Source organism: Thermobia domestica, chromosome 8 (genome assembly GCF_964235325.1).
Source record: "Thermobia domestica chromosome 8, izTheDome1.hap1.1, whole genome shotgun sequence".
NCBI lineage: Eukaryota > Metazoa > Arthropoda > Insecta > Zygentoma > Lepismatidae > Thermobia > Thermobia domestica.
In genome coordinates, this window is record NC_137461.1 from 191,574,197 (window position 1) to 191,594,879 (window position 20,683).

A 20,683-nucleotide genomic window follows, 5' to 3' on the forward strand; every position below is an offset into this window, starting at 1 on the left:
AGAAAATCGAAACAGGTTTCGGTGAAAAACCCGACCCGGTTTTTGGAGAAAACCGAAACCGGTTTCGGTGAAAAACCGAACCGGATTTTGCAGAAAACCGAAATGGTTTTTCAGGTTTCTGTTTTTCTAGAAACCGGTTTCCGGTTTTTATAAAAACCGGTTTTGCCCATCCCTAATCCATACCTCAATCTTCCAGACCTTTCTGTAGCAGATGATTGCGCAGCTGTTGTTCAACGCTACAGTGTTGCAAACTGCTTTAAACATTAAAACTCTGTCCGGTACAATCAAATTGTTACCAAAAAAAAAAAAATATTGCAAGTTCCAGTTACTGTCCCAACTTCTATTTCCGTTATGTTATAGAGTAAGCTTGTGGGTAAATTATATGCGAGTTTTAAAAAAATCAAAGATATGCATCCTCAAAAGTTCAAGGTCAAAAGGTAACACTGGGTGACCTTAAATAGATATTCTTCCAAAATTAGGCATGCGATATATCGTTGAAAAGCTTATTTTATGCTCTTTCAAACAAAACAAGAATCAGCTCTCTATGTCAATTAGATCAAGAGCAGTATTTTCCGAAAGTTTCGTGTATGTACCAAAGTGGGCGATTTTTTCGTATTTTTGAGCCCCCATAATTCAGAAACTTCGTCACACAGGAAGCTACAACTCTGCACAATTCCATATCTCGACCATCCCTACGAAATACTAAAATTTTGTAAAAATCTAAAATGGTCGGGTCAGAAATTCCTGTTTAATTTGTTGATTTCACATGGAATGACCCAACTGTTCTGCAAGCTAAGGATGATCTCACGCCGTACTAGTCAGATAAGTTGCATTTTCATGTTTCAATTATTTTAATCATATACATATCTATATCTATCACCTATCGGTATATTTATTACAAGCAAAATAATTACATTAATATTTTTAAACGTAGTCACATATCCTTCTCCTAGTTCAATGCACTACCCCAGCGCCTAAAACAGGCACTAATCTACAGAGAAAAAAAAAAATATTATTCGACGCGTTCCTACCTATGCATGCACCACTGACTGGATTTCATCATTTTGAAACTTGGATCCGTTTAAAGCATCTTTCAGCTGGCCAAAGGAGTGGAAATCTAAAGGTGCGAGATCGGGCGAACATGCAGGATGAGGGTAAGAACTCAAACCGTAACCACTCGATATTAAATAATAAGCCATTGGTAGTGTACGGTCTCGCATTGTCGGAGCAAAACAAACCACATCGTTTCTACAGCGTCGATGGTTTCAGTTTTTCGAACGGATGGTTGGAGTGGGTCGCACTGTTTACATTATGATCTTTAAGCATGTTCTATTCAATAATTGAAACCTTGGTCCCATGACTTGTCCAGTATTTCATTAAGAAGTACCGACTTCGGTCTGGGAAACTAAGGATATCGTCATTCCACTGTTACCTTTTGTTTCTGGTACGTAGAAGTGAATCCAATTTTATTCTTCGGTGACAATACGATAATTAAAAAACACTCATCTTCAGCTTCATAGCAACGCAGACAATATAAATATGTATTTTAAACCCAGAAATGTAACATTCTGATCTCGTTCTTTTATTGGAAGATACACTGATTTCTTAATTGCTTTACTTCCTCTTGCAACAAAATCCTTCGAAATCATGTTTGTCAGAGCTTACTTAATCGAACGTAATTTTGATTTTTGCTTAAATTTTTATTATTATATATTATGAGAACCATTTCACACATGCAAACCTTTCTATCATCTCCACTTACTAACCATTAAAATCAACGAAATACGGTAGGAAAATAATTGCGAAAAATCGTTAATTACAGTTTGGATGTATATTCACAACTTTTATAAATCCATTGAGAAAAGAACGGAAAATTCACTTACACGTAACAAAAAATTTATTAAACAGAACGCATATTTTTAAGATTTTTTTTTTTTTTTTATTGTTTACTTAGTAGTTTCGGTTTTTATCTACCTTTCAACGTAAGGATTAAGGGCAATTTATTATTATTTTAAATATAATAATTCCTACTGATAAGAAGAGAATAGAGAAAATATGCTGCTTAATATTCTACTGACGTTTCTCTGTCCATTCTTGACTTTTACGTTTCAGAAATCAGTCTTCAGTTCACTTAACTGATACACAATGGGGCAAAGACTGCTAAATATACAAATTTCACACAAATATCTTATGAATCATTCTATTTCAAATCAATCAATGATGAAAAATTCATGTCTCAGATTTTGATATTTTTTGTACACTGAAAGACATGTTTGCAAATATTTACTTCCCAAAATAAAACTTTTCCAGCCCTCATAGTTAATTAGTAATTAATTACGCAATTAGCTCCAAGGTCTCGACTTCAAAATAGCTGATTTTGCGTTTTATTGTTTATTTCAATAACTATAAGAGCTATGAGCTAAAAATTTGCATCTGCATATAACTTTGCCTATAGATTTTAAATCTGCAATCAAAACTAATGAGTATTGTACAGGTGTAGAGTTATAGCAGCATTTATGGTCCAAAGTTCAGGCCCCGTGGTAAAATTTGTACATGTGTGAAATTTTAACACAAAGTTAATAAATACCTATATTTCGTGTGAACGAAATTTTGTTTTGGGTATTTGAACCTAAGGCTCCCAGAAAAATCTGAATGTGTCTTTTTCCTCATAACGAGTTTCCCAAATAATGATACAGACTATTTGATCCTCTACTAACCATCAGCATTGTGCAATGTATCAATGTTTACGGGAAGTCGAATAACTGGTTAATTTTATTAAGTCTTATGTAATACACTATGAGATCTTCCATTAGCCGTGATAGAAATGTGATTTGTTGCATCAATAAGAATGTGATCGGCTGGCACCCATACGATATCGTCGGTTCCAGGCCAGTGAAAAGTGGAAGCGGGCCCTGCAAGGTGTAAGAACTTTGTGTTGTAGTCTTGATATTCCTCAGAATATTCCAGCACCATCCCAATCCACCATTTGCAGCCATAGACACACGCTACAAATTTTCCTGGATCCAAAACTTTTACTTCTGATGTGTTCTGTTTGTATTGGTTATCTACCCAAACTCAATGTAGATGTTCTATTGGTGTAGAGGAAATTAGTACAATTTTTAAACTTATTTCACTATCAGGAATAGAAGCATGATTATTTCTTGTTCTAGGTATTGTTTTCACAGGGATAAACCTATTTTCTTGAGTCGTATGGTGCTGCTAAACATCTTCAGTTGATACAAAAAATTCTAATGGATGTGATATTGTCCACAGCCCATTTACAAAACTCTGTGCATTTAATATTTGGTTTCCAGTCGTATTTGTAAACTCGCACATATTAGAAGTTTTATTTTGGCCCTTAGGTTCAAATACCCAAAACAAAATTTAGTTCACATGAAATACAGGTATTTCTTAACCTTATGCTAAAATTTTACACACGTACAACTTTCACTACATGCTCATTCCAGGGCCCGAACTTGGGACTATAAATGCTGCTATAACTCTACAACTGAATAATATTCTTTATTTTTGATTGCAGATTTAAAATCTACAGGCAAAATCACATGCGGATGCAAATTTTTAGCTTCATAACTTTTATGGTTATTGAAATAAACAATAAAACGCAAAATTAGCTATTTTTGAGTCGTGACCTTGGAGCTAATTGCGTAATTAATTACTAACTAACTATAAGGACTGGGAAAGTTTTATTTTGGGAAATAACTATTCTCAAACATCTTTTTTAATGTACAAAAAAATTATCAAAATCTGAGACCATGAATTTTCATAATTGGTTGACTTGAAATAGAATGACTCTTATATGACAGCAAGTTAAAAATTGTAAGTAAGCCTGGGAGAGGTGCAATAGTACGTTGAAAATAAATTTTAAAAAAATACATATTTTTAAAAATGAGTTAGCATATATCAAAAAGTGAACTTCTCAAACGTTAACATGTAAGCACCTCGTTATTCAACCATAATTATGAAAGATAAAATGTAAAATACTTATTTATGCCCAAGCCATTTCTCCTTAAATGTTACCACTTTCAATATCTATAAGTGAACAATAAGTTCAATAACATCCTATATTGCAAGTATCTTACCATACATTCCAAATCTCTGAAGCCCGTAAAACAGATGACTAACCCACTCATTGCTTCACAGTATAGAGGACGGGTATTCTTCGGAAGTTCTTGCTTGTTGTTCGCCCTTTCCCTTAACACTGTTGGTCCAATTATTCTAGCGAGAGAAAAAAACAACCCATAAAATATTGAGAATAACTATAAAATCTTCTTTATATTCATCAAGTTTACTTCTAACTATTGTTAAACATGAAGACAGCAACATAAACAATGCAATAGTACGCAAGAATTCCGTTCCTAAACCTTTCCGTTTTGTACTATTACTTTCGTTGTGTAATCTTTAATTATTAGTAAAAATTACAGCGTTAAGCTAATGTCATACTTGAAGATTGCTTTTGACTGGGCTCCTCCAGTGCGTTTACATCAATCGGTCGCGCTTTAATTTGGGTGAAAAATCAATAAACTGTGATTTTTTAAGTTACTTCTTTTCAAACTGTTGCAATACACTAAATTATTTGTTATGACATGTGAAGATTTTCAGTTCCATATGCTTCTAACAGTATTCCGTACGTTTTTATTGCTATTATTATTATTATTATTGATTAGACCCTTTATATTATTTTTGGCATACGTAAAATCGCAGTTCGGCAGCGTAATTCATAGCAACAGCAATTTCTGTTACTAAAGTTAATTTTATACTGCATTTCTAGCTTCCAGATTGAAGGTTCCACAAGACCTGAAGACGCTGTCCAGAAAAGAGGGCAAAATGAAAAAAAAAAAAAAAACGCGGTTGCCGCATCTTAAACAATGAAAAAACGCTGAGTGTCAGTTAACAGTTAAAGAGCTAGCTGAAACATTTAACAGACTAAATACGAGGGAGGAACATATGAAAACCTTAAAAATGCAATCAAATACCTTAAGTTGGACGATTGCTTCGATACGTGGCAGTAACCTTGAGTTGCACTTAATGACCGACAGGTGGCAGACTGTCACTAGAAAAACAACGAACGCGTCAGTGTCAATACCAAGATGGCGTCACTGTCCACATGCACCGCGTTCGGTGATCCGGTTTTTCAACAGTGAAGGTATGAAACCTATTGAAATTCGTCGCAGGATGACAGGAAAGTATGGGGATTCTTGTTTGTCCCTGCAGCAACTATACGAGTGATGTAGGAAGCTTAAAAGTAGCATTAACATCTGAGGAGGATGCTTCTCGATCGAACAGGCTCACCGCGTAGTGACCGGTGAAAACATTGCGTTAGCTGAACAGCTTGTAAAGGAAAACAGGCGTATTACGCTGAAAAAAATTGCCACAATCATGAAAATTAGCTTTGGTTCAGTTCAATTCATTGTGCATAATGTTCTGCATTTCAATAAGGTGTCTGCAAAATGGATTCCACGACAGCTGACTGCTGAATTGGGATCGTCGCGTCGATGCTTGTGAAGAACTTTTGCGTCGTTTCAACGCATAGGGTGATGAATTTCTGGACACGATTGTTAGAGGTGATAAGACCTGGGTTCAATATCATCAACCAGAAACCAAAAAAGCGAGCAGAGAATGGCGGCATAGCTCTTCGCCGAAACAAACAAAAAAACAAAAACAAAAAAAAATCCGCACTGAACTATCGGCAGGAAAGATCATGCTCACCCTATTCTGAGATGCAAAGGGAGTAATTCTGAAGCAGTACATGGAAAAAGGAGTGACAGTAACCAGTGTCTCGTATTCAAACCTGAAGAAAAATCAACTTTGCCCTGCAATCAGGCGTAAACGATAAGGACTTCTGTCCTCAGATGTTCTCTTACTGCATGACGATGTCCGACCGCATACTGTCAGTTTGACCGTTGAGACTATCGATCCCATCAAATTTGAGTGTCTCGTTCATCCTCTCTATTCACCAGACCTTATCCTCAGTGACTCATGTGTTTAGATCACTCTCAGAAGGGATGGGAGGGAAGTTTTTCAATAGTGATGAAGAGGTGAAAAATGCGGTGTACGAGTGGCTACAATCTCGACCAAAAGAATTCTTCCAACATGTTATCCATGCACTTCCGAAGTGGTGGAATACTTGCATTCAACGTCAAGGGGACTACGATGAAAAATAAGAGGTAAGATTTCCTTTTCATTGTTACATTCTAAAATGTATTCAATTTTAAGGTTTTCATTTGATCCTTCCTCCTAACGTTAAACCATAATCTCACAAATTTAGTAGTAGGTTTATAATGTAATCACGAAGTTCAGTCACAGTCCTCCCAATTAATACGAACAAATATCTATCTATTAAAATGCTACAATAGCAATTAAAAGCGACTGATCTCCAACCTATAACTTTAGATTTCAAACCTTTGATTTACGGTTATTTGTGATTTCACGTTTATAACAAAGACAAATATTTTTAAAAAGATGTACTTTATAAATTACTTAAAGAGATCTTTTTCACAAAGTTTATCGTTTTAAATTATTGTTCAAAGCCTTTGCAATTTAATGCAAGTCTTCTTCTAAATAAATGCAAATGAATTGTGCTGCCATCTCTGGAGTGACACGACGCGAGCTGTTCAACTTGCTACAGAACATAGAGACCAAGGATACGCCTGCAACTTATGTTTGCAAGAAACCTGGAACAGAAGATGCTGTAGAGGACATACGAGCTGTGCACATTAGGGCGGGGCGAACTTCAAGAAATGTAAACAGAAGCTTTTCTCTCTAGTTCTAAAAGTTGATACAGGTAAAAATAATTTCGTACGTAAAATTTCAGATTTTTATCTTTTGATTTAAGGGTCCCAACTTTGAGTTAACAATAAAGCTATTATTGGCATATGATAAAAAGTAGTTTTTTTTTTCTGTTCAGTAGGTTTATTGTTCTAAAACATGCATTAATTTTTTTTTTAAAGAAGTATTACTTAATTATCTGCTTTCAGAAACGCATGCTTAGTATCCAAATTTCCTTCTTGATTTCACGGATGAAGCAATCATTCCATGTCTGGCTTTATGACCAAAAAGTTTTGTGGAAACCCTGGAAACTTCTTTTACGACTCGTTCAACTGCTTGTGAATGACATTGAATTCCTGTCAATTCCAGTGGTCCTATTTCAATCTTTGCCAGCAATTCTTCATCTGACACTGAGTTTACAAGTGGGGATGGCGTTGTGACGGAAGCATCCCAATCAATCATCTTGTAGTAGTTTTCTGCTTCGAGATGAATCATAATATTTGATTTACAAAATTTTCTCACTCCAGCTTGATTGGTCGTTCTTGCAACAACAATCTTGTTTACTGCATCTTTTCTTACTTCAATGTCTGGATCTGCAAGAGCTGCAAGAAGAATATTTTCACTGTGGGCAAAATAACAATTTAACTTTAGAGATCCTATTACAGCTTCCTTCATCTCACTATCGGGTAAATTTCTAACTTAGAAGTTACGTGATCCATCAGTGCAGTTGGAATGGGTTTTTATCTCGAACCAACTTGGAGCATACACTCTAACGATGTAGGTTACAAGCTGCAATAGGTTTTTGGATGGATTTCTTGTGCTCATGAACAAACGAAGGGTTCGATTGGCGAGCGTCAACCACCTGGCGTGATTAAGGGTACTTGGAGCAGTTTGCAAAAATTTTATAACAGCGGCATCAGCGTTGTCCTTTCTCTTTAGTACTGCGATGCAAGCCTTCAGCAAATACTTTTGATCAGCGCCAAAATCTTTTGATATTCACACAAAATTCCTTGACATTTCCAGTGACGGGCTTGAAATCAACTATTGGAACATCCCGTGGATCAAAACTTAGCATCTTTCCGATATGTCCCGAAAATCCCTTTGGACCAGTTGTTTTGCCATCAATATTTATAAAAATTTCTCTTAGTGGAAGCTCATTCAGATGCAATATACAAATGAGCCACTGTAAAGGTCGATAAAAAAGCTGTTTCCAGTCGACGTATAATTCCAGAATGTTCGCCGGTGTTTGTATTTATTCCATCACATACTACAGCACGCAAAGTAGCTGTCGAATCCGTGTCACGTATAACAGAGAGTATTTCATTTGAAATATCTTCTGCTTTGCCACTTTGCGGAACAATATGATCCACGTATTGCTCACTAGGATATGCAATAATAACGTAGTGATCCTCCTTCTTTGTTAGTTGTCCTCCATCTGGTCCAAATAGTCTGGTTTCATCTATGCGCCCATCAAAACCAACACAAATTAGCCTGCGCAAGTCAAACGAACGAGATTCTGCTCCCTTGTCTCTCCAATAAATTCGCTGTCTCCGCAACTTTGTTGGTTCTAGTATATTTTCCGGTTTATCCAGTTTCAGGTCTTTCAGGCATGCATTAATTGATTTGCAAGCATCTCGGTTACTAACGCCAGTTCTTTCCATCATTTGGCTTAAGTTTGGGTACTGATGCCTATTTTGTGCAGGCCGTTGTTCGGAATTTGTGTCTTCAGAGTCGGATATGTTTGCATAAGGTGATTCAACTTCCAAGGCCACACCACTTGCTTCATTTATTAAATTGTTCTGCTCCCACTAAAACTGAGAACCCGTTTATTAATGAGGCGGGTGTCCTCAAATCGAAAGTATAGATGATTATTAAATTGTTCTGCTCCCACTAAAAGTGAGAACCCGTTTATTAATGAGGCGGGTGTCCTCAAGTCGAATGTATAAAGCTAGCTGTGACTCCCCCGTGCTCTCAATAAGAGAAAAACACGGTGATGTCGATCTTACGATCCTTCACAGTGTAAGTTCCTTCAAAAATATAGATTTTCTTGTGTTCCCCTGTGGTCTTAGACGAGAAACACGGTGATTTCAACCAGAGACTGATCCTCCACAAAATGAAATTTTCATCTCATAAAAAATAACGGCGTACATATAAAAATGCAAGATTTGGTAAAAACTTGCTGCAAGTTTTAGGATAAAACTGCGTTAATTGCATCGAACAAACATTTATTTTAAGCAAAACAAGAGAAAAATGAAAATATGTATAAACTATAATTAAAATATGTGGTAAAGAAATTCTGCAACTACACGCAAAACCTTTTGTTTTACAAAAATACACTGACATTTGTGGTGCCATCTAGCGAGAAATTGGAAAATTACAAAATAATAAAATTGCTGAATCAAATTCCAGTTGCGACCAGTAGAAGTGTGATTTTTTTTAGAAATCATACTGAAAGTGTGCTTAGCACATGCAAGAGCAGCGATCTTCATTAAATTTGCATCAATTAATTTTTTTGCCCCGCCCTACTGTACACCAGGAAGGAGTTTGCTTTGTATGACATATTCTCAGGGTTGAAAAAAAAAGTTTAAAAAAATAACAAAAAAACGTTTTTTATGTTTAAAACTTTTTTTTTTGTTTAAAATGTTTATTTTGTTTAAAACAATAATCTAAATAGGCATATATATATATATATTACATTTTTACACTCTTAGGTACTGCTTGCCATCTATATTCAACCGCTAGATCAAATTTCGGGAACTTTCCTAATCTCGATCCGCCCAAATGTTCAATTCCGGAGAAAGAACTCGGGATTTTCCCGATCTCCGTTCATAGAATATGTAGTTTAGTTTCTTTGTGTTACGTTCTACTGGTCGTCTGCATTCTTACATCTTTAAACGCCCATTGACGCAACTGCTGTGTCAGGGCTTTAAACCTCAGTGGCTCAGTCTTAAACCTCAAATTAAGGCTGGAAGAGGTTCTGGTACCAATTTATTCCTGAAAGACGCAGCTTTGCTGGTGTTCATTTTATGTATGTGGGAGGAGGGTAACTATCGTGTTTTTTTTTTTTTTTTTCAACAATTTTTGGGGGGCTATTTCCCCTCTTGGGGGATAGATTCATAAAAATTGTTACGTGAAGCAATGAAGTAGGTTACTACATGGTAATATTGTGTATTTGTACTTCTTGCTTATATGGGGGAGCAGGGAGGGGGCAAAGTTAGCCAATTTTTGGAGTTTCAGTTTTTTGACGTAAATTACATTTATTTTTACAACATACATCAATAGCTCAGTCCTTAATTAAGCTAGAAAGATGATTTGGTACCAAAGTATTTTTGAGGGATAAAGCTTTCCGTCAGTTGCATTTTATGTATATAGGGGATACGTATGTACAGCCGAGAGAGGGAGGATGAAGTTTTTTTTTTTTTTTTTCATCAGGTTTTGGCGGGTATTCCTCCCCCCTTTGTGGTGCATCCATAAAAATTGATATGTGAAGCAATGAAGTAATCCCCTACATGATAGTAACCTGTATGTGTACTTGTTTATAGAGGAAGAGGGGGTCAAATTTGGTTAATTTACATTTATTTTCGGGACGGTCCCATATAACACAAGATATATTTCACTGAAGTGGTCTAGAAGCATAATTCTTGTTCGTATACATGATGTGTGCAGCAAAAATGATTTGCAAATGGACATGATACTATAGTGGGGGAGGGGAGAGAATGTCTAATTCAATGAATGTTTTTCTGTGCATATTTTTTTAAAAAAATATTTCCTACATAAAACGAATTCAGGGTTGCCAGGGTCCCGCAAAGTCAATATTTTTATACTTTTAATGATTTTTTATGTCTGTTCTTTTTCTACGAATACGGCGGGAATTTCACGAATGTTACCTCGTTGGAATTTGTGGTCTATAAGCTTTCCAATGGTGTATAACTCATGACTCTGTGATAATTAGGGGGGGTCACCAGAGCCTAGAAAGTGAGAGTCTACCATTCTGTTAAAATCACTGGCGGGTGTCTAGAGTTAATTCGGTTGTTATGCCGTAGACACTAATCATTATTAGCTACCCATGTTGCAGATAGAGATGTATCTTGAAAACTGTTTAGTTAAAATGTCATTTGCTCCTTGTAGGCTAGTCACTGCTCTTTTCAATGAGTTGTATTGTATTTGTCAGAGCATTTCTTCTAGCTTATGACGTGAGAACTGTCATTATTATGGAAATGATAGTGATCAAAAAATACCCAAATTTTGAATTTGTGAATTTGGATCTTAGAATAGTGTATAGTGTGTTTAACCTCCGTTATTCTTGGAAATTAAGAAATGTTCAAACACTTCACTTGAATTTCTGTTGGTTTAGTTATACGCACACTGATGTGCAGAATTTCGTTCAGTAATTGCTGTTATTATAAGAATATAACTCTGCTTGTAATTTACTCCATGCACAAATCCTGCGGAGGATGGGTTGTTTGTTAGAAAATTAAATTAGCTTCTTCAATCTGATATTTTAGTTGTTTTAAACATGTCCAACCAGCATCGAAAAAAAAAAAAAAATACGTTTAAAACAATTTGTTTAAAACGTTTAAAACAAACTGAATAAAACAACAGCCCTCGTTTTAAACATGTTTTAAACATTTTGTTTTAAACATATCATCCCTGCATATTCTCAATATTGAAATTGGAAATGGTATTGAATGTCTATTTCCTGTGTTAGTAGAGATTAAAGTGGAGATGGAATATATTCTTGCGATATTTATTTGATTGCAAAAAACTGGTTCCCACTATCCATTATTATTTTTACCCTATAGCGGTCAACGTTAGAACTGAAAATGGTTCATTTTCTGTTACTTTCGGTTTGAATATAGGGTTGAGAGAGAAGATTGTACGTATTTTTAGACTGCCAAATTGATTCCGAACAACCGCTTCTCAGTATCATTCATCGTTTTTACTCTAAGTAGATCAATATTGGACCCGGAAGTTGTGCATTTCTACCACTTGCAGTTTGAATATCTCTATCAACAAACTCGATTCCTACGTAGTTTGTCCTCAAGGTTTTGTCTCTTGACTATATATCTATATATTTATACAGAGGCAGGGTTGGCTGGTTTAAACCAGCTGTTTTTTTTTTTTTTTTTTTTTTTTTTTTTTTTTTTTTTTTTTTTTTTTTTTTAACTGGTTTAGACCATAAAAAACGAAAAGAGCTTTAAATCGTGTGAACTTCATGGTGACATTTCCACATATGAAACCATCTGCATTAGTTTTACCTCCTTTTCACCTTTTAATCAACTCGTCCCATGTTCAGTTCTCGATCTAACTACGACTTTTCTTTCAAATGTAAACCAAATAGCGGTTCGGATGTCACTTTAAGCGAAAGTGTTCTTGATAAGTTCGGTATTACATAATGAAGTTAAGCCTAAACATACGAAACGAAACCAAGTTGTATATTTCTCCTTGCCTGAATGCCTGTTGTTTTATAAAGAAGCCAAGGTTGCTTAAATATTTTGGTAGAAATTGGCAAAATTTATCAACTGCCTATAGCTTCCAACATTAATTTGGACTGGACTTTCAGTTTTAATTTTATTGAATGATATCTACATACTATATCTGTAATTTAATACCTCAGTTTTAGCGTACTGATTATGATACGGTGACAGTAAAATTTTGCATGCAATGCAAGAACGGGATTTCTTTGCATTTAACGTAACAGGATTTTCCCGGTGGCTAAGGCCGAAGTTTCCCGATTTAAGAAATTTACTGATGGGACCATCCAACTTTATACTGAAATGGAACAGTCCCCATTTCCGAATAACCGAATATACTATTGGTGCTGAGTGTGTGGAACTTCCATTCTGCTGTTCCAAGTCCAAATGGAAGACAATTTCTCTAGGATGTAAGCCGAGAAGCGGTTTGGATTTTTGGTAAACCAAACTCCTTAAAAGCTAAAATTAAGTAGTATATAGAAGATTCCAAGCAAGAATATTCAGCTACGGTATATAGGAATATTTATTTATACAAAAGCACAATATAAATCGTTCTATATACTTTATTAAAGACCCATGTTTTACGATCAAAAGAATATTTTATTTTTAATTTAGTTAGCCTTGAAGTTTTGAAATACAATGTTTTTAACATTTTTAGGGGGCTTCCCAACTCCCTTACAGCCCTCCACACCACCCATTGCTTTAAATGTCTAATTACAAAATGTATACAGCTCTTCCTTTAAAAAAAAAAAAAAAAAAAAAAAAAAAAAAAAAAAAAAAAAAATCTCAATGGATACAAAACTGTTTCCAAGACTATTAAAATAGTTACAAAAAAAAAAGTATTGCTGACAAATTATCAGTTTCATGATTTTACCAGTATGTAGGTCAAAATTTCATTATTTCCAGTATCAAAATTAAATTTCAGTATAATTCAAGTATTTCCAGTATCAGTAGGCACCCTGAGAGAAATAAATTCTAATAGATGCCTTTGGAAGAATTACTCGTATTATTATTTAATAATGAGTTGGCTTCAATCAATTTTGCTTTACTTGGCCTTCATTTAGTATTTTCAATGGATGCTCTTTTTAAGCCACAATCCTCTCCACCTTCGTCCATTCTTGAAACTCTTCAACATTGACCTAATTACTCGTTTTATGATCAATATAACTTACAGCTAACATTCAACCGAATACTTTCTCTAGTTCTTTCTCTCTCTCTCCATTTTCTTTTCTTTATCTCTCTTCACTCTTCTCTCTACGCTGAACGATGAATCTCAGTATCCCAAACTAAGATTAATTTTAAAACATCTCTCTTGCAATTTAACAGTCAACAAATTTACCATTTAGTGTTTCCATTGTTTTAATTAAAGAAAATGAAGGGAAAAAATATACTGACATTTAGTGATTACCACTCTTACCTACCTGCATTTAAGATTATGCAATTCATCGAAAATAGGACCTGTGAAATCTTCCAGAACAAACACTGTGTCGAATTCGCCATCTTGTAAAACGTCTAAACCATCCTTGGAATACACAACAGGCACTCCAAATGACTGAAAAGATAATGCAAGACGTATATTATTCCTTAGTAGTCAGAAATGATGTAATGGAAAAATGGAAAAGAATATTCACAAGACAAAACTTCATAAAATATTAGTTATATAATTTCAAATGGCCCAAGATGGCAGAACACATCGCTAGCACGAAAAATACTTGCGAGGTCTGTAGTTCTCTTGATAAACCTGAGTGGAACACCTTCAACAACAAGAAGATGGGAGAACAATAAGTATATATCCTAAAAAGAAGATAGTAATAGTTCCGTCTAAACGGACTTCACACAATCCAATGGCGGACTTTGGTTTCTGCGCCAATGACCTTTCGAGCATCTTAAGATGCTAAACTTTGTTATGGGTAGTAAAATTTTGGCATCAGTAGCGGTTCTGCTACGTTTATTAATAATGCCAAGAAATTAGTTAAATCAAGATTCGAGGCTATTCCTAAACATTTCCGATAAAAGTAATTGTGTCATATATAAGAAACATACAGGACATATATTAGTAAACTGCTCCTGAGAGAGATCGGAAGTTCATATGCCACTCATTCAGCATTTCCGGATTTCGAACTATTGATTTGTTCATATATTAACTAAAAGAAAGTAATTACTTCTTGCAGTGTTGTAAATTTATCCTAAAAAGATCCTAAAAGATCTTAGTCAAATCAGGTGAAAATGATTTTGAGTACTAAAACCACATGTGTAGTGCGAGAACTGATGGAAAAGTTCCTGCAAACTATTACTATCAGTGGCGCTTGTATTCCGCTATTATAAAATTCGGAAGAATACAGATTTCTATGTTTAAATTATCTTTGATTGTTTAAGCTTATTCGTTTACTTTTCACAGCAGTTTGAGGAAATATCTCAGAAACCGCTGTTCGGAATGCGCCAACAGCCGCTTCAGACAACACAAATCGCTCACCATGCATTTTATTTTGCATGTGTGGAAAATATATATATTCATTAAATCAGATGAGTACGGACAATGATTCATTAATTCAGCAGCTTTACTGGACAACAACAAAAATCAACAGTGAGCTCCTTCGTGGCTAAGTAGTTAGCGTATGCGCCTTTGGCGCAGGAAACCCGGGTTCGATTCCCGGCAGGAGCTCATGTAGTTCGGATTCCACGTTAATCATTAGGTCCGGTCTGATATAGCCTCGCTGATTAAAAGGACGTTAAACTCAAAATTAGCATTAGCATTAAAAATCAACAGTTTGGTGTGGTGAATAGGGACTGGCGTGGTTGTGGTGAAGATTGATGCGACGATTTGCGTTTGTTTTACATGATTCATTGATGATCTCTGACAAGCAAATTTTGTATACCACTCAGCATTTACAGTCCTTCGATCTTCTAAAACTATGGTTGCCATGTCGGGTATAACTGAAGAAACAAGCAATCATTTGCTTAGCAGCACACTCATGTTACATTAAATCGTCGGAACTGTAGTAACATATCACTGACTACCTCTTCGTAGTTCTCAGCCTTGTTATTACCCAAGAAGTTAATAACTACATTTTTAAAACTTGTCTACGCAAGCAGTTCAAATTCACCCATCGTATTCTCAAAATCTGGATCCACCGTATCTGAGGCTCTGCAAATACTCCTTCATTCAGTTTTTCCTCTGCTAATTTGGGAAACTTGTCACCAACGTATTTGAAGCACGTGCGATTCTTGTCCAAAGCCTTCACGAATTGTTTCAAAATCCCCAACTTTATGTGTCCAGGGTGTCTACTGGAATACCAGAAAGTAAATTCATGACTTTTCATGACCTTTTTGTTCAAATTTTCATGACCATGGCGATAAAAATTTACCATTAGTAATAATAAACCCCTACCATCAGTGGTGCATCGGTTAAGATGAAGATCACATTATGTTCTTATTTGTCTAATGTACATAATGTCGATTAGCTGACAACTAATTTTAAAATGCAAGAGCAATTTAAAAGGCAGTAAACAAATTTTTAATTGCGGTTCAAGTATGGGTTTAAGGCTTACCAGGTTCTATAGATTTAAAAAAAATCTTGTGAACAGTCCCGTTACATTCAGCTAGGTTTTTTATCTGCATTTTATGTACTCTGAATTCTAAATTTATAATTTTCGTTTACAAGAAAAGACTGATTACGTAAATATACAATTCTTTTCCATCGTGTCATATTTGAAATTAGCGTACATAAACATACTGATAAGACCTACTGAATTTGTTCATAATGGAACCTTCATCCTGGATGGGGTCTGATGCCTTCTTTCTTCTCTTTTTTCAAGGGTACTTTTACAAATATTTTTTTCGCACAGTCTGCATACTAGTATCACATCAAAACTTAAAAAAAAGTGAACACAAAAATGGACATCTTGATTGAATATCACAAGTTCAACTTCTTTTTTAATGAGTTAATTTGAACATCAATTCCATCAAGTTCTGAAGTTACTGAGTCACTGAGAGCTTTACGTTTCAGTTCCAAACATTTTAAGTCTTTTAACATGGTGCGTTTTGCTTTCTCTTGTTCTTCGTAGGTGTCTTTTTGCCTTTTGAGGACTTCTCGTCTTCGTGACGATGCATTTCGCACAGATAGTATCAAAGGCTTTGTGATTGCAACGGCCTTCACACCACCTGCTGCTTGGATTCCACCATACACTGACCGCTGAGCAATGAGAGAGTCTTCTGCCAGATTCTCTACAAGGCATTCCTTGTTGACAGAGAAGCACCTTTCTACTGCAGCATTACCATGAAATAAGATCAGAAGTTGCTTGAAGAATTTCAATGTAGCTGGTTCAACAAGGCTGGTTTCGCTGATCAGCTTCATTAAGTACTGGTCAAGTTTATAATCTTTCCTGGAGAAAGCTTTTAAAGTTTCTTTCACCTTGCTTTTTTCACAGAAGCAAATGTAGTTGCTTTTTACCAGATCAGCAACTTCAGGAGCCATGTACTTCTTATCCACAAATTCTTCCAGGGCTGAATTCACACGTGAAGAACGGAGGTTCTCATTCAACATCACTTCAGGATCCAAGCAAGTTGCGCCTCTAACAAGCTTCATCTTGAGGGGACATTTAACACTCAACTTTGTAAACATAGTAACTAAAAACGTTCTGCAGTCATTCCTGAACTGTAGTACATCAGCTTCTTTCAAATTTTTGCATGCATTTTTTGCTCCAAATCCAATATCAATATCACGGGCCAACTTCAAATTACTTTCTTTGGAGATGTCTAGTTTCATTAACTTTGGAGGACTTGTCATTTCTGCCATCATATTTTCCCTCACAAAACGATCAGCCACCTTTCGCAACAGGGAAAAGAGTTCCTGGTACATGAATGGTAGCAGACAGTCATTAGATTGAAACAGTGTCAGAAATGGTTCCAGCATAACGGACACAGACAGTAAAAAATTTAGCTTCGCACTAAGGAGTTTATCTTTCAGGAACTCTTTCACCTTTTCAAAGTTCTTTGATGCAGGTGGATTTTTTTTTCTACGCTTTCTACATACTTTTTTAATGCACCAAGAACTTCAATGGCTCGCTGGAAAACATCAGAGTTTTGTGTCCATCTGATTACGCAGAATTTCTTCGGGAACTTTGTTGATCCAGAATAATGAATAAAATCAGCTCTTCTGCTGGGAAAGTCCTTAAAGAGATAATAAGCTGAGCGACAAAATGTGTGCATTTCCCACCCAGTTTTTTCATGAGCAGTTTTATTAAACCATGTACAGTGTGCAATGTACAAGTCCCTGTGTCAAGCATTTCAGGATTGTCTGGAGATAATTCATCCTTCAACATGTTCTTCATATCTGTCAAAAATCGGTGGTTGACATTTGGGCCATCCATAGAAATTTGGATTATGTTGTTGAGAGAAAGTCCAAAATTCCCCAAAGCTATTCTAAATGCTTCACTTAAATCCACAGCCGTTGAGTGTCCAAGAAAGGCAGACGTCAAATAGCTTGTTGATACAGAATTTGCGTCACTGTTCCAATACCGAAGAACAATATCCATTTGTCCTCGCTGAGCCACTTTATTTAGACTCTCATCAAATGATACGGCGTACCATAAAGAAGTTTTAACTTCACGAACAACCAAATTCTGGAAGTAGGGACCTAAACCATAGGTTACCATGTATGCTAGCTTATCTTTTTGCATATGGAATTTCTGAGCTATGGCGCTATCACTAAACATAACAGAAAACAAGTCCGATGCAGCGGCTACACTGCGATCTGATGAATGACTAGAAACTTTGAATAATGCCCACAAAATTTCAGCTTTTGTTACTTCATCACCAATCATGAATTGCTTGATGCTTGAGTTATGCATAGAAGTTGCACAACCAGCAGATGCAGTACTCAGTTCTACATCACGTGATTCTCTTCCTGGTAATGAAACAGAGCTGCTGGTTGCAGCTTCAGCAGGGTCCTTACAAGGTAATAATCTCTGCTTGCCTGTCACCAAAGAAGAAGCAAGTTCACAGTGCTTTTTGCCCTTAGCATGCAATTTAACTGAAGCAATGCCACTACAACTAACATCAAACGTTGAACTGCAGGCCGAACAAGATGCTTTGTATTTGTCGTCTGTCACTGGTCGTAGCCACAATTTCCATAATGGGTCAGCATTGAACCACGCCTCACTAAATTTGCACTTTCCAGGCATTATTAAACTCCAATCTGAAAGTAAAAGAAAAACTATAGGCAGGTGTTTGATCCGATGGTTCCTGGATATGATGAACCCATGATAGTTAGCCATTGCCTTAAAAGGGGTGATGATGACGTACTAAGGACGGGACCTACAGCTTATCGTGGGATCCGAACCACTTCTGTCCCCAACGGGAATCGAACGCGAGACCCCTTGATTACAAGGCAACGAGCTTAACCACTCATCCACAGGGGGCACTTTCTTTCAATACTGGGATGTAATTTATTCAAGTAGGGTTTAATTTACTGTCTCGAGAAAATGCACACTATTAATTCTTAATCAATCGTTATGCCATTTGAATTTCTTAAATATTTACTCTTATCATTGTAATAGTAAAATATGGAATTAAAAAAAAAAGAAACAGACAGTATTTTTGACATTGTTTATTTTGAACTTATCACATAATTAAAGATCATAGTGAGTTTAGTAAAAAACATTTCATAAAGCTTTATATGTAAAAAAATTATATTAGTTTACATAGAGTCTGGATACTTTCATATACTTTTAAGCTCTTTCCAAAGTATTCGTAATTTTAGGGGTCGCTGAGATAAATAGTGACATTTTAATCCAATTCAACTTCAAGGTCATACTCCACTCTCTAGGAGTGAGGTTGGGAGGGGGGCGAGATTTTAAAAGTAATCAAAAACGACCGATATTAGTGTTAAATTCATAGTTTTCGAGGTCTCTGAGTTTAACGATATCAGTTTTCATGATGTTCAAGTTCATCATCACCCCTTGGGGTGGGGGTAGAAGATGACTTTTTCAGATAAGATAGCTAATTAGTAACTACTGTAATTAGAGCGAATTAAAAACATGAACATATTTTCTCGTGCTTGCACGGAACTATGCGGGTTGCTAGTCTTAAATATCACTTATTGTGAATCTTAAAGAAAGAATCTAAAATTCTGCGGCCTTGTGCTCGAGCACAGAATAGCACTTACCTAAATACGGGCCTGCTCTTACCAGTGAATTACTCTATACTGTATTTGAAGTTTTAATTCTCAGTATAATTATCCATCTAGCAGAAATTTGTCTGAAATTAAGCACTCAGAGAACTGCCCAAAGACAAAACAAATTATAAAAGAAATTCGTTTTAAAAAAATAGATCATCAAATTTAAAATCTGCAAACTCAAACGAATAATATTATTTGCATAAGTCTAAAGGCCCAAAAATACACAATTTACATTTCTTAGAAGTAAAGAAATAGCAGATCAGAAAGTTGGACAGTAAAAAGTTGTTAGTATATTATAGAGACTAGAAGATGAAATGGGGAGCAGCTAGGAAGACAGTAAAGTACCAGTTAGCCAGCACTAACTGGTGGGGGAAATTCTCACAATTACTGACCTGATACAACTGTTTCAGTACATGCAGTATGAGGTATAAAAGTATGAAGTATAAAAATATACTCGGAGATTTCAGATTTTCATGACCAGTTGGGTAAATAAAGGACTTTTTCATGACTTTCATGACCACTAAGCAAAATATATGACTTTTTCATGACTTTCATGACTTTCATGACCAGTAGACACCCTGGTGTCTAAGCAAGAAGTAAGACACTACAAGATTCCACTAACGGTACATGGAGAACATTTTTCTCACCAGGGACGAAAGTAGTTCTGTTTGGCCACAGCTTTTGCTCCCAGTGAAGGGATTTTGTCCTGCTGCCCCATTCACATAGGAAGCAAGGCATTTTTGTGTAACCAATCTGTAGCCCAAGCAGTAGACCAATAACCTTGAAATTACCAAAGAAAGCCATTTGTGTTCACCATACTTCACATTCTCTAACAAACACTACATACTCGCAGTTTCCTTCATTACTACCGAATGTGCCACAGAAATAGATGGAAATGTGTTTCCGTTGTGAAGAACTCCTTTTAGACTTGTTTCATTGGAATCTATAAACAATCTCAAGTTATCAGCATTGTATTCTATTCCAAAGTGATGCATTAAACCATTTACGTTTGAACAGTACTCCAGACAGTCTGACTTTGAAAAGAAGGGCAAGAGATCCTGTTCACGATGCCTATACCATAAGTTTTTTGAGTTCAGAGCAGAGCCAACAAACTGTGCCTTTCCCTTCGTTAAATTAAGGTTCCTGACTAGGTTGAGTTCACTTTGTGTAAACTGGTGACTGTTTTCAGTGGTCCCTACCAGCACATAAACAATCGAATGATGTTTGACCTTCACCTTCCATGTCA

At 35.8% G+C, this 20,683-nt stretch overlaps 1 protein-coding gene across 2 annotated transcripts in view; it reads right to left on the bottom strand.

Annotated features, from left to right (window-relative positions):
• Positions 1–20,683, bottom strand: part of pbl (epithelial cell transforming 2 pebble) — a 286,114-nt gene that overhangs the window by 247,419 nt on the left and 18,012 nt on the right. For both annotated transcript variants that reach the window (XM_081769346.1, XM_081769347.1), the window contains exons 3-4: positions 13,682–13,812; positions 4,101–4,236 (exon numbers count right to left, since the gene is read on the bottom strand). In XM_081769346.1, coding sequence (XP_081625472.1) covers positions 4,101–4,236; positions 13,682–13,812 — 267 coding nt within the window. The remainder of the gene's footprint in view (positions 1–4,100; positions 4,237–13,681; positions 13,813–20,683) is intronic.